We start from the raw sequence: 13,073 nt of genomic DNA, 5'->3' as shown, positions 1-13,073 counted from the left end.
TTGTATGAGAATATTCCAGTAGGGCTGGGACCAGTCAGGTCTTCAGCACCAAGGGAGAGCAGCACCTGCCTGCCAAAGGGTCCAGGGGTGGTCGTGTTCCCCCCAGGGGAGGCGGGGTCGGGGGGCACCTTCAGTTCTCCCCGCTCTGCCTCCTTCCCCTTCCGTCTAGCTGGAGTTTGTAGCCAGGTACATGAAAGGGCCAGGCCATCTCCTTGCCTTTCTGCCCTGGCCGAAGAGACAGACAGGCAGATTTAGCTCAGGAAACAGGCCCCAGAGAGCTGCCTGGTGCAGGGTCTGGTACAGGAGATGCACAAGGAGCAAGCAGCTGGTGGCCCTCAGTGACAGCCCATTAAAAATGGAGACCCCGGTCCCCTTGAGTGGCCTGCACAGGCTGTCGCGCACGCTCTGGTCCTGGTGGGGTCATCGGCAGAGGGTTTCTGTTGGCCTGTGCATCTCCTCCACCGTGCTTCTCTAGGGGCTGCAGGAAGGCCAGGGACCCTGGCACTGGCCTTCTGCATGGCGTGGGGCAATTGCATGTCTTCTGTGGACCTTGTTTTCCCCATCTGTATAATGAGGAAGGTGGGTGTTAGTGGTTTTCAACAAATCTTATCTGGAAATTGCTCAGTTTGAAAAACACACTGCTGGCCAGAGTTTCATTCCGGCCCCTTCCAGCCAGAAGGTTATTGGAGAGCGATAGTTGAATGTGAGGGCATAGGAACTGCCTGGACAGGAGCCCGCTGAGTTCCTCCCCACCTCCCCCAGGGACCTCCCTCGGGGCCTGAAGGCGACCCAGGAATCTGCAGGTTTAACAGCCCCCTCGGGTGGCTCAGACCACGGTCCTGCATCTCGGGGACCTGAACCCTTAACACTACCTCTGCTGTCCCTATCTCCGCAGCTTGGGGCCCTGGTCCACAGTCCTGTCAGCTGTCCCCTGCTGGGCTTCTCGGCTGTCAGCACCTCCCTTCCACAGGGCTACCTCTGGGTGAGTAACCCTCGTGCCTAGCCAGGGATTCCGACCTTAGGGCATGAGCTGGGAGGGTGGCATCTGGGACAGGGTGCTGGAGAAAGCCGCCTGCCTTCTGGTCCCCATTTTGGGCACCTTCTGTGCCAGTCTCTGAGCGCTCGGCAGGTGCAACAGGAAGCCAGGGTCCAAAGAAGTGAGCAGGACTCGCGCAAATGGCCTTGGTGCCATGAAGGAAGTGGATAGGTTGCTGTGCAGAGCGTCTAAGTGGCAGATTCTTCATGCCAGGGGTCAGGGGGCAGGACTGCCCATCTCTTGCAGAGATCCAGCCCACCTTTCTGCCCCTGGGGTTCCTGGCAGAGCCTCTCTCATTTCAAATGGGCGCCCCGACCCCTGCTCCTGGTGGTGCAGATTGTGGCCTCCCATAGATTCCCCGAGGTTCTAGCCTCACCACCCCGCTGGTCATCCTCTAGTTCCTCTTGCTTGTTCCTCCCTCCAGGAACTCAGGCAGGAAAACTCTAACTTACCCTTTGGAGTCCAGCTCAAATGTCCCTTCTGAGGGTGATTTGTTCTTCACTGTTTACCCAGTGTCTAGTACATGACGTATCCATCCATTTATCTGTTATCCTTCCTTCCATCCATTCATCCTTATAATCATCTGTCCGTCCATCCATTAAGTCATCCATCCATTCACCCAGTCTTCTGTCTCTTCCTTCCATCCACCCATCTATCTCACCATCCATCCACATCCATCCGTTCAGCAAGTACATTTGAGTGCCTGCCACGTGCTAGACACAGAGGTAAAACAGTGAACAAGACAGAGGAGGACATTGTAAAGGGCAGAGAGTATGTTCACTGTTTGTTGGTTGAAATTCACCCTAGAGATAAGGGAATACAAAGCTGACTGGGTATCTAGTCCATCTTAGCTCTTTACCTGATTTCCTTTGGTCCCTGAATCTAAATTGTTGCCACGGCAGCTGGGAATGAGTGACCTTCAGTGACAGCAGGGTATATGCGGGCAGGAGGCGGGATGTTCCTCTTGATGCCTAACCCCGTGGCCAGGAGAAGTTTGGGATGCGTCACTGGCAGGGCAGGGGCTGAGCTCGGCCTCTGCTCTCGTGGTCCTCGCCTGACACCTGATGGCCTCTCTGGGTCTCTACCCCAGGTCGGGGGCGGGCAGGAGGGCGCAGGGGGCCAGGTCGAGATCTTCTCCCTGAACCGGCCCTCGCCCCGCACGGTCAAGTCCTTCCCACTGGCGGCCCCTGTGCTCTGCATGGAGTACATCCCGGAGCCGGAGGAGGGGGAGAGTGGAGACCAAGAAGAAAGCCGCACGGCTGCGGACGCCTCAGCTGGAGTGCATCCCACCATCTGCCTCGGGCTCCAGGATGGCAGGTGAGGGGCCAGGAGGAGGGGTGAAGCATAGCCCTGGGCAGGGCTGGGCGAGGCGGGGGCTGTCCCTGTAGCTTTGGCTTGTCACCACCCCCAACATTCTCCACCTCTGGTTGGGAGCAGGAAGTGGGGCCAGGGGTGCCTAGTGTAGGAGCCACAGCATCAGGGGGCTGCTTTGTGCAAACTGGCTCCCTCCCAAGTAGGGTGATGGGTAGGGTGGTACCAAGGGGAACGCTGGCTTCAGTGTCAGCCGAAGCTGGATTTGGATCCACTGTTTCCTCACTGTGGATCCTTGGGCACGCTATTTGACCACTCTGAGCCTCAGTTTATTGTCTGTGAAGTGGGTGTTAGAATCTCCCTACTCAAGGCCCCTGTAGGAGTCTACTGGGTCATGGGACATGTGAAGCCTTCTGGTCCCTTTGCCGTCATTGACAGTGTCCACCCATCTGGGGTCCCAGTTAGCCCTGCAGGGCAGATGAGGGCCCTGGGTGTGCCCGGGCTACGAGATCTGCTGGCAGAGGGAGCTCCCCTGTAAGACACGCCTGGAGCTGGTGGGTGAGTCCTGTGGTAAGGGGAGCCCCCCGCCCCACAAAGCTTTAGCCTCCTGGGAGGTCCACCCTGCAGACGAAGAATGAATATTCATCCTGGTTAACTGGAAGGTGAAGATGGTGATTAATAGGACCCTGACATGGGCCGCACCTCCTCATCCTCTTCATCCCCAGGCTTTTCACGCCTGTCCTAGAGTCACTGGAAGCGGGGAGAGAGGATGTTTCCCGAGCACCTACTGTGTGCTGCTTCTTGGGCTGGGCTGTGAGCCTCAGAGCAGCCCCCCAGTGAAGTGTTTTCTCCCGTTTCCCACACAAGCAACTGAAGGAGGAGCTAAAAGCTAATGTACGTAGGACCAACTCGGAGACTCCATAATGTCCGGATCTGGATCTGCAGAACCTAGGGGCCCAGTGAACATTTTTTGTTTTTAATGAGCTAAAATTAAACAATGTAAAATTCACCATTTTAACTATTTTAAAGCATATGTTCATGATGGGCAGCTGTCACCACTACATAGTTCTAGAACATTGTCACCCCCCAAAGAAACCCCATATCACTCCTGTTCCCGTCCCCCAGCCCCAGAACTCATTGCCCATCGCTGTGGATTTATTTTTCTGCACATTTCATACAAACGGAATCACGTGATGTGTGGCCTTTTGTGGCTGGCTTCTCTCGCTCAGCATGATGTTTTCAAGGTTTATCCATGTAGCACACGTCAGTGCTTCATTCCTTTTTGTGGCCAAGAGGTGGGCATCACCGCCCCATTTTTTGGAGAGATCTGAGGCTCAGCCGTCCAGGTCAGTCAGCTGGAGGTGGCAGGTCTGGATTTGCCCTCGGTCTGTGTGACCCTAAAAACCATTCTCTCAGCTCCTCTGTTGTGCCGACTCTGGAGCACCCTGTCTTCTATGGGACAGGGGCCAGGAAGCACCCTCCTCTAGAAGCCCGCATAAGGAAGTCTGAGCTACCAAAGGGTGGAGTGCCAGGCTGGTCACACAGCAGGGAGGCTGGCTGAGTTAGAGGGGGTCCTGGAGCCCTCTTCCTAGGAGGGTATGTGGGGAGGGGGCAGGTGGGGGGTAAGTGAGTCACCCGGCCTCTCCCCGCAGCATCCTGGTTTACAGCAGCGTGGACACAGGCACCCAGTGCCTGGCGACCTGCAGGAGCCCAGGCCTGCAGCCCGTGCTCTGCCTGCGACACAGCCCCTTCCACCTGCTTGCTGGCCTGCAGGACGGGACCCTTGCTGCCTATCCTCGGACCAGTGGTAAGGATGGGGGCCTGGAGGGGCGGGGCAGCCCTGGGCTCTGGCTGAGAGCCAGATCCTGCACCAGAGCAGCTGTGGGAGGCTGGCCATGGAGGCAGCTCAGAAAAGAATCAGGGAATCGAAGTGCCGGGGAGATTGGGGATCCCTGACCCTCCCTGGGATCCCTGCAGGAGCCGGGTGGAGACTGGTGGATAAGAGCAGGGCCCCTGGGCTCAGATAGACCTGGCCTCACGTCCAGGCTCTGTCCTGACAACAGCTGTGACTGAGTGAGCAGCGTCTCCTCTTTGTGCCTCGGTCTCCTCATCTGTAAAATGGGAATATTGGTAACACCCGTTCCTCATGGGTCCCTGTGGGTTGAACAATTCAGTGAAGGCAAAGCAGAGGTCCTGGCGCAGCGAGTGCCCAGTGGCATTAGGCATTTCGATGTCCATTATTTTACTGAGCCATTGATGGCACAGATGGCGACATCCGGAGGGTGAGGCTGATCGTGTTCCGGCTGCTGTGCGCCAGGACGGGTAGCGGTGCTGAACGCGGGCTCATTATCCTCATTCTCACTGCGACCCTTGAAAATTGCCTCCTCTTTACTAATGCTAAGTCTAGGGCTAAGGGGCGGGAGGGACACGGAGTGCTGTGGTCCCCGTCCCCTTGAGGCTGGTTCAGCTCCCTGTTTGATGAGCGGAGCTGGGCAGAGCGGAGAGCTGTCCCCCCGCCGCTCCCCCAGAGGGGCTGATGTGCCGGCGGCTCCGCCTCCCGCGGCCGCGCGCCTCTGATTGCTGCGTCATCACAGCCTGTTGCGGGTGATAAACGGATATTTGTACTGAGCTTTTTTTTTGCCACTTGGCACTGTGTTGGTATTTTAAATTAGCTTTTGATAAGGCATTTATAGTTTTTAATTAAAGCGGGTAGAGGGAGGGAAAAAAAGTCCCTCTCGCCATCAGACGGAGCGTGCGTGTGAATGTCAACGCGGGCTCAGATCTTCAGAGATTTCGACCAGGGCTGCTAAAGGGACTTCCCCGCTCCGGCTCCCACGGGAGCCCGGGAGCCCCGCCCCGCCCGCTCTGGTCCCCAGTTTGGCTGCCTCTGGCCCTTCCTCTCTTGGTTCCTGATTCATCAGTTTGGGTGCCCAGGTTGGGAGGAGGTGAGCAGGTGGACCAGTTGGCGGGGGCTGCCATGACCAAGCACCACGAACCCAGTGGTTTAAACAGTGTCAGTCATTAATCGTCTCACCTTCGGGAGGCTACACGTCCAAGGTCAGGGTGTCAGCAGGCCTGTGCTCCCTGGGGCGCTGGGGAGGGATCTGTTCCCAGCCACTCTCCCAACTTTGGGCAGTTCCTTGGCTTGTGGGACCATGACTCCTGTCCTCACATGCTGTTCGCTTTGGGTGATCCTGGGTCAAACATCCTTTTGGAATAAGAATCCCAGGCATGTTGGATTAGAGGCCCACCCTCCTCCAGGGTGACCTCATCTTAACCAGTTACATCTGCAACAGTCCTATTGCCAAACCAGGTCACATTCTGAGGTACTAGGGGTTCAGACTTAAACATATGAATTTTGGGGGACACCATTCAACCCTTAGGGGGTGGGGGTGTCTAACCACTGGCTTTCAGCCTGAGGTTGGCGCCTGGTAGTTTGTCAGAACTGGAAGAGCCACTGGGGACCATTGGACCTCACACCCTCATTTTCTGGGTGGGAAGGGACTCCCCAGGGTCCCATGGGTGAGCTGAGACCTGAACCCAAGGGTCCTCCCTCCAGGGCTAGAGTCCTCTCCAGGTTTAAGCAGGCCTCTCTGAGCAGAGCTGGGTACCATCTGGCCTGGAAGAGGCGGTTGAGATGTTCCAGCAGGCTCCTCGCCTTGTAAACATTTGTCCACCAAATATTTACTGAGCACCTACTATGTACCATGGATACAGTGGCCAGTAACAGATGTGAGGCTGCCCTCACAGTTTACAGAGGGAGACACATTAAGTTTATAGATAAGTCAAATGAACAGGCAGCATGCTTATAATTATACATCATGCTGAGGGTGCTAAGGGGAAGAGCAGGGTGTTGGGTGAGAGCCTGAACCCCTGAGCATGGGGTGGGCTGGTCAGCAAAGGCCTTTCTAGGGAGCGGGATCCTGAAGCTGAGACCTGAAGAAGAAGTGGCCAGGCAAATGAAGAGTTGTGGGAACAGTGTTCTTGCAGAGGGAACAGCATATGCAAAGGCCTGGAGGCAGGTGGTTGGTCTGGTGGGGGAGGTCATCTTGCTGGATAGTAGCCAGCAGGGTAGACAGTGCCAGGCAAGGTCTGGGAGCAGATGGGCTTAATCATGTGGGCCTTGGGTTTGTCTCAGTTGATGGGAGGTAGGGGGAAGTGTTGGAAATGGCTAAGCATTGTGCCCCTCTGGCTGGTGGACAAGAGCAGAGGCTAGAGGCAGGGAGGCTGTCTGGGAGGAACATGTACATGTCCATCTAGAGCCACTGGAAGGCAGGGAGCAGGGTGGAGGGATGGATCCCTCAGCAGGCTTGGGGTGGGGAGGGGCTGTCCCTGCTCAGAGCTCACACTGATTGTGTTTAAAATCTTAGAATTGTGGCCTGTGGGGACTGAGAAGAACCTTAGAGGTCAGAGTTCTGTCCCCTTGGGATGCAGATAGGAAAACAGCCCTAGCAAAGGGAAGGCTCTTGTACAGGGTCCCACCCTGGGCCCTCGAATCAGGGACTCCTGTCCTGTGTACTTTTTCATATAACAATATTGGTATTATTAAATTTTATCAGTTAGTCACTGTCCTGGAGTCGGGACTCTTAGAGGGTTACTGGAGGCGCCCAGCAAGTGCAGGAGTGGTTGATGCGCACGAGACCCTCAAAGGTATCAGACCCTAGGCCCTACCCCAGGCAGCTGTGCTATTCCAGGAAGTACAGAGTAGTACACGGGCTCTGGTGGCCATCACTGCTAGGCCTGTCGGGCAGAGCTGGCATTTCCCAGTTTTTGGGATGTGGTTTCAGCATCCCTGACTGCTTCCCCTCTGGCAGCTCCCACCTTAGCCGTAAGTGGCAGGAGCTCCCGCTTCTGGCCACAAGCACTACTCACCACTGGCCACTGGGGGGCGCTCAAAGCCTTGCATTTTTGTGGCTCTGGTTTCCTGGTGGGAGTCAGGGTCCCCTGTGGAGGCCTGGCCTCCTTGTGGTCACTCTCCCCTCCTGGATGCCAGTACTGACCCCAGGGATTTTGGAACCTCTTGGAACCTGAGAGGGTGGCAGGGATTGGGGAAGGAGGCTAGGACCTGGGTCAGTGGAGTTCCAACCCTCCTTGACCCACTCCGCTTGGGTGGCTTTGTGCAAGTTCTCGGCTGCCTGGGTCTCTGCTGTCCCATTTGTCAAGTGGAATCAACACCCTTCCACGGGCTGTCGTGTTGTGGCAAATAACAGCAAGCAGCCGGAGCTAACAAGCAGCAGGTCCTGTCTAGCTGCATGGTTTGGACCAGTTTCTTAAACTCTGTGTCTCAGTTTTCTCAGTTGTAAAACAAGGATAAGAATAGAACCTTCCACACAGGCTGGTGGGAGTTTAGGAAATAATTCATGGAAAGAATGCCTGGCGTGCCTGTGCATAACAGAATGCGGCAACAGTTGTCAGCGCTCCTGCCTGGGGGCCGACCTTGTGCTAAATGTTCTACACAGTTCATGTGATCTCTGCAGCATCCGGCGAGGTGTAGGCATGGTTATGACGCCCACTTTACAGATGAGGAAACTGAGGTTCAGAGAGGCGACATCACCCATCCGAATCCATGCAGAAGTCGAGAGGCTGCAGCCAGGATTCTGGCTCAGCCTGCTTCCCACATGCTTATGTTCATGGGCTAGAACTAACTGGATGGGTGTCGATTGGTGGGGAGGTTCCTGTTCCCCAACTCTGAGCTGAGCTGGGAGTCTGCCAATTTTAAGTAGGACTCAAGGCGAGAGGAGAGCCTGTTTTACAGGAGGGGACAGTGGGGTGGTGGAGGGGAATCTGGCCCCTCCTCTGTGGGCTCCTCCCCATACACGCCTCCAGCTCTGCGGACAGCTGTTCTCCATCTTGCTACCCAGCGGCTGGCTCAGAGGGAGGAGGGCCTGTGCTGGGGTAGTTTTGCATCCCTTCCGGAGACCCCATGGAGCAGGGATGAGGGTGGCTGGGCCCTGGTGAGCTGGTAGCAGGCTCCGTCCTGCCTCCCAGACCTACTCTGCCCGTCTCTCTGGGGTGCCCCCCACTTTCTGCTCAACTCTCCTTCCCTGCCTGGCACCCTGGCAAGACAGAACAGCCACTGGGGTTCTGTGTGGCATCTGGTGTGACTTCAGAGAAAAACCAGCCCCACTGAACATGGCTTGCATGCCAGGAAAAGTTCTCGACGTGTCCTTGGGTGAGCCGAGCATCCCTGAGGCGGGCAGGGGAGAGCCTCATTCAATGCCAGGCCAGGTCCCTTCGTCTGTCCGCCTTCAGGGATAACGGACTGGAGACTGACGGCCTCTCAGTACTTCCTCCTTCCACACCTAGGGGTGGTGGCGTCTCTGGAGAGGGAAGATCATCAGAGATCTTGGTAGAGGTGACAGAGTGCCTGGGAGTAGGTGAGAAGATCTGTGGGAAGGCAAGACTCAATCTCAACAAGTTACAGTGTCAGAAGCGTCCTCAGAGACACTCTTGTTGGCACCGCCTTCCCCATTTTACAGATGGGGAGACTGAGGCCTTGAGAAGGGGAGAGATGCATTTAAGGTCCTAGGTGAGCTGCTGGCAGAATCAGGGTCAGGACACTCTCTGCTATGTCTCTCTGCCTTTTTGGCAGGGCTGTGTGGATGTTCCCTCTTCTGGGAAGCCTCCCTGGGTTTCCTGTGTGCAGAGTTGGTTCCTTTCATCTCAGCAGCTCTCAAGAGCCCCTGGGTGCGCCTGGCCATTTGTGCTTGGCACCCTGTCTGGTAACTTCTGATTCATCCGCTGTTTTCTCCAGCCAGCGGGGGTTTCCTGGAGGGCAGGGTCAGTGTCTGATTCGTTTCTGTCACCCCAGCACCCAGCACACAGCCTGGCATGGAGTAGGTGCTTACTAAGTGCGTGTGGAGTGAACAGGAGAGAGGGAAAGGCAGGGAGGGAGGGAGAACTGGGGAGTACAGCCCCTAAAGGGGGTGCAATGTAAACTGAGCTGGATGGGAAGAGCCGCCCTCCCACTGTGGGGAGGAGGAAGGGCAGAGAGAGGGGCCAGCAGGTGCTGTGGGCCGTGGGTCCCTACTGTTGAGGACTCCTGAGGCCCTGACCTGTTGGCCACTCCCCATCTCTGCTCCTGACCTGCTTTCTTCCTCTCCCTCCAGGAGGTGTCCCCTGGGACCTGGAGAGCCCGCCCGTGTGCCTGACTGTGGGGCCTGGGCCTGTCCGTACCCTGCTGAGTCTGGAGGACGCCGTGTGGGCCAGCTGTGGGCCCCGGGTCACCGTTCTGGATGCCACCAGCTTGCAGACTCAGGTACCGGCCCTGCTTCGTGGCTCGTGGCCCCAGGCCTTGGGGGTCATCTCTGGGTACAGCCTTGCTGACCCTTCTTAACCTCTACCTGGCACTGCTCCCGGCTCCCAGCGGCGTCTCAGGGATCATCAGACTTTGCTGGGAAGCAGAGGGGGCCAGGATCCCTGTTGGGCCCTGCCCTCTGCCCGGACGGGTACCCCTGGGCTGCCGTAAGGGGAAGGGTCCCAACTGGACTGCACCATGAGCCTGATCCTCAGTTGTATCTGCTGCTGCCCTTGGAGGTGAAGCTGGGGTCCCTGCGCTCGTACTGGTACCCAGGACCCAGCTGTCCTGAGAGGACAGCTACAGTGTGGACGCAGCCATCTCGGACACTGGGCTCTTTAAACACGTGGATGTGGAGGCTGCCGAGTCCTGCCCTGTCCATCACTGGCGCCGCCCAATTCTTGGCCCCTGGGATGAGAGCCTGGTTTGGGGGCTCTTTTCTGGCATAGCCAGGGCCGTGATGGTCACTGACTAACAGCCTTGCCACAGCCCAGGGTCCATCCCAGCGTGTCTCCTCGAGCGGTATTTTGGCGATGTTTGCCGTCATTTGATTGCTTGGATTATCAACTTGAAATGAGCTGCCCCCAGGCCCGGAGGGGAGCTGCGGGGACGGGCTCATGGGCAGAACAGACTGACTCCCAGTGAGCCTCCACGCCAGGGCCATCTTGCCTGCATGGCCATCTCTCGTATGGCCATAGATCGGCCACTTGACAGCCAGGCGAGAACACAAAGTTGGGGCCTGAGATCGTAAGGTCACGGGCAGTTAGGGCTGGATCCCGGATAATACAGTCCTAGTTTGGCAGAAGGGGACCCTCAGGGCCAGGGAGCTGTGGGTGAGCCTGGGTTCCCGGAACTGAGCCTCTGGTCCTGGGCTTACTTCCCCATTTTTGATGAAGCACCAGGCGCAGCCTTCGGAGCTGTGCACGCATGGATCCGCCTTCCGGTTCTGCCTCTTACCTTCTGGGGCCTGGAGGGGCATCTGTGAGCACTGGTTTTCTCATCTGTGAAAGGGGCATAAGCATCCATTCCTGGGGTCCTTTTGCCCACTGAGTGAGGTAAGGCTTCCAGTCATGGTCCTGGTAGCCCGGAGATGTTTGACTAGCGACTCTTCTGGGTGCTGGAGTGGGGAGGTGGGAGTGCTTCACCCGCACCTTAGCCAGCAGTGAGGGGTGGCGCCGTGGGGGCGCCGGGTGACTCCTGGGCTGCCCCGCTTCAGGGGAGGCTCGAACACCCCCTCCCCCCATGCACTGCCCATGACACTGAGGACTTCTGAGCTCACTGGTGCTGCCGGGCCCAGCCAGGTGGGGTGGGCTGGGGAGGGGCCAGGAAGGCGCCAGCAGGAAGCACCCTGCTGCGCCCCGCCTCCAGCTTCTGGATTTCTTGCTCCTCTTTCTCCTGAGTGGAGCCGGGGTGGGGAGGGGGATCCCCGAGCAGCAACAGCCACAGAGTCCCCTCTTAGTCCCTGGATGTCTTTGAGGGGCTTCCTTGCTCCCCCCAACCTTGCCATGTCCCTCCAAAGGCCTCTCACCTCCTTGACCTTCCGAGAGGATGGTGAGCAGGGGGAGCTGGCTCCCCAGGGCCTTAGGGGTCCCCGACTGGCCTGGGTCTCAAGACATCTGTCAGGAAGAAGAGTGAGGCCCCCCTGCAGCCCCTTCCCAAGCGCCCCTGACTGTCCCCACGCCAGGCCCAGTGCCTTCCCTGCTTTCTCCTGCTGGCGTCCTGCACAGGCTCTTACTCAGCCCAGGAGGAGAGCCGTGTTGAAGGGGTGCTCAGCCAGCAGCTGAGCCTTGGGGCTCCACTTAGGGCAGTGGTGGGAGGGAGGGGGCCCCAGCCATGCCCATGGGGTACTCAGTCTGATGGGGGAGACACAGCCTGCCCTCTGTTCTCTATGTGGGGAGAGTGAGCCCAGAAATGTGAGGAAGCCAAGAGCAGAGTGAGGATGAGATGGGAAGAGGCAGGCTTTCAGAGCTCCGTCTTGGCCAAAGGACACTGTTGGCACTGCCATCAGGGGAAATGAAACATGAGAGGAGGAAGGCAGCCAGGGTAAGTGGGAGGCAGGATGTGAACTAAGAGGTGTTTTCAAGGAAGAGTCTTCTAAGAAAGAGTCTAGAGGCTGCAGGACCCTGAAATCACAGACCTGTGGGAGCAGAGAAGTGACTGATCATTGGGGAGGAGCTGTGGGCAGCAGGGCCTGAGGAGCTGGTGAAAGCTCAGCTCCCAGGGGGCCCCTCCTAGACCCACAAGACTTTCAGGATGGGGAGGGATGGGGAGGCATCATCAAAGGCAGAGGCCTGTTCCTGTCCTGGCCATGCCCACCTCGGGTCTGCTAGGCACCCGGCTCCCTTGCCAGCAGCCTGCTTCAGATGGGACCACAGCTCTGTCTCCACCAAGCTATGCACCCTTGGACAAGGCACCGAGCCTTCCTGGGCCTCAGTCACTTCATCTGTAAAATGGGATGACCGTGGGCAGACTGGGTGGGAAAGTTTATGTGAAAGGGCTGTTTCACCCGGTGCCTGGCACATAGTAGTGTTGGATGAGCCTTAGTTATTGTTGTAATTATTTGCCTAACCTAAATCCTTTTTGCCGTATATGTGATTTGTTTGAAAAATCAAGCTGCTCCCTTAGAGTCGGTGCTGTTGGGTGTGGGGCGTGTGTCCGCATTGTGGGTCTGCCATCCCCTCACTTCACTGGCTGGAGGGCTTCCTTCTGCCGACCACCATCCTATGAGCCTGAGATGGATGGACAAAGGAAATAACGAAGTCCAGGCAGGACCCTGCCTAGCCCTTACCCGATTTCGCCCCTCGCCAGCTTGCAGTGCAGTCCTGCCCGGGCCCGACCATCCCTTGGGCTGAGTGGCCACGAGACTCCAGCGCGAGGCTGCAGTGATTTAAGATTAGTTCTCGACCAGCTGCTCTTAAGAAGGGAATCAATATGGCCTCTCCCCTGCTTTGCGCACACGGAGGGCGTCCGGAGGGCGCTCGGCGGGGGGAGCCAGGATGGAGGAAGGAGTGACGGAGGAGGCTCAGCAGTGGGACCGGAGGGAGCCTGCGCCCTGTCTGCAGCCCAGCGGGGAACTTGAAAAGTTTGTGCGTGGGTGGTGCGGGCAGCTCGCCTTCAGTACACACAATCCTTCGCACAGTAACGAGGCTATCGCCATGCATATTTAATCAAGCCTCTCTCCGTTGCTGCTCGGAAAAGAGGAAGCCAGCCCACCTCCACACAGGGCTCTGGAAACGACTCTGGCTGGCTGCTGCTAATGACCAGCGACCCGGCAGGCTGCACACTTCGCTGGGCGCCCACCGCACAGCCAGTGGGCTGGGCTGCTGTCCGGCTGCTGTGGTCCTGAAGGGGCACCGAGCGCTCAGTCCCTGCAGCAGCGTGCCTCAGCTCAGAGGAGGTGCATCGCTTACTAGCAGCGATGTGGCGGGC

At 57.7% G+C, this 13,073-nt stretch overlaps 1 protein-coding gene across 7 annotated transcripts in view; it reads left to right on the top strand.

The window, feature by feature from the left end:
* Window positions 1-13,073, top strand: part of ARHGEF10L (Rho guanine nucleotide exchange factor 10 like) — a 150,777-nt gene that overhangs the window by 114,387 nt on the left and 23,317 nt on the right. For 5 of the 7 annotated variants that reach the window (XR_012511432.1, XM_010957461.3, XM_074377304.1 and 2 more), the window contains 4 exons: window positions 896-982; window positions 2,127-2,353; window positions 4,000-4,154; window positions 9,457-9,605. Coding sequence is in view for 5 of the 7 variants with exons in the window: in XM_010957461.3 (XP_010955763.1) it covers window positions 896-982; window positions 2,127-2,353; window positions 4,000-4,154; window positions 9,457-9,605 (618 nt within the window). In the remaining 2 variants the exon portion in view is untranslated. The remainder of the gene's footprint in view (window positions 1-895; window positions 983-2,126; window positions 2,354-3,999; window positions 4,155-9,456; window positions 9,606-13,073) is intronic. The other 2 variants (XR_012511433.1, XM_074377306.1) reach the window with 1 other exon arrangement.

This window comes from Camelus bactrianus, chromosome 13 (genome assembly GCF_048773025.1).
Source record: "Camelus bactrianus isolate YW-2024 breed Bactrian camel chromosome 13, ASM4877302v1, whole genome shotgun sequence".
NCBI classification, from domain to species: Eukaryota; Metazoa; Chordata; class Mammalia; order Artiodactyla; family Camelidae; genus Camelus; species Camelus bactrianus.
The sequence above is the reverse complement of the archived record's forward strand: the minus strand, read 5'-3'. Positions and strand labels throughout refer to the sequence as shown.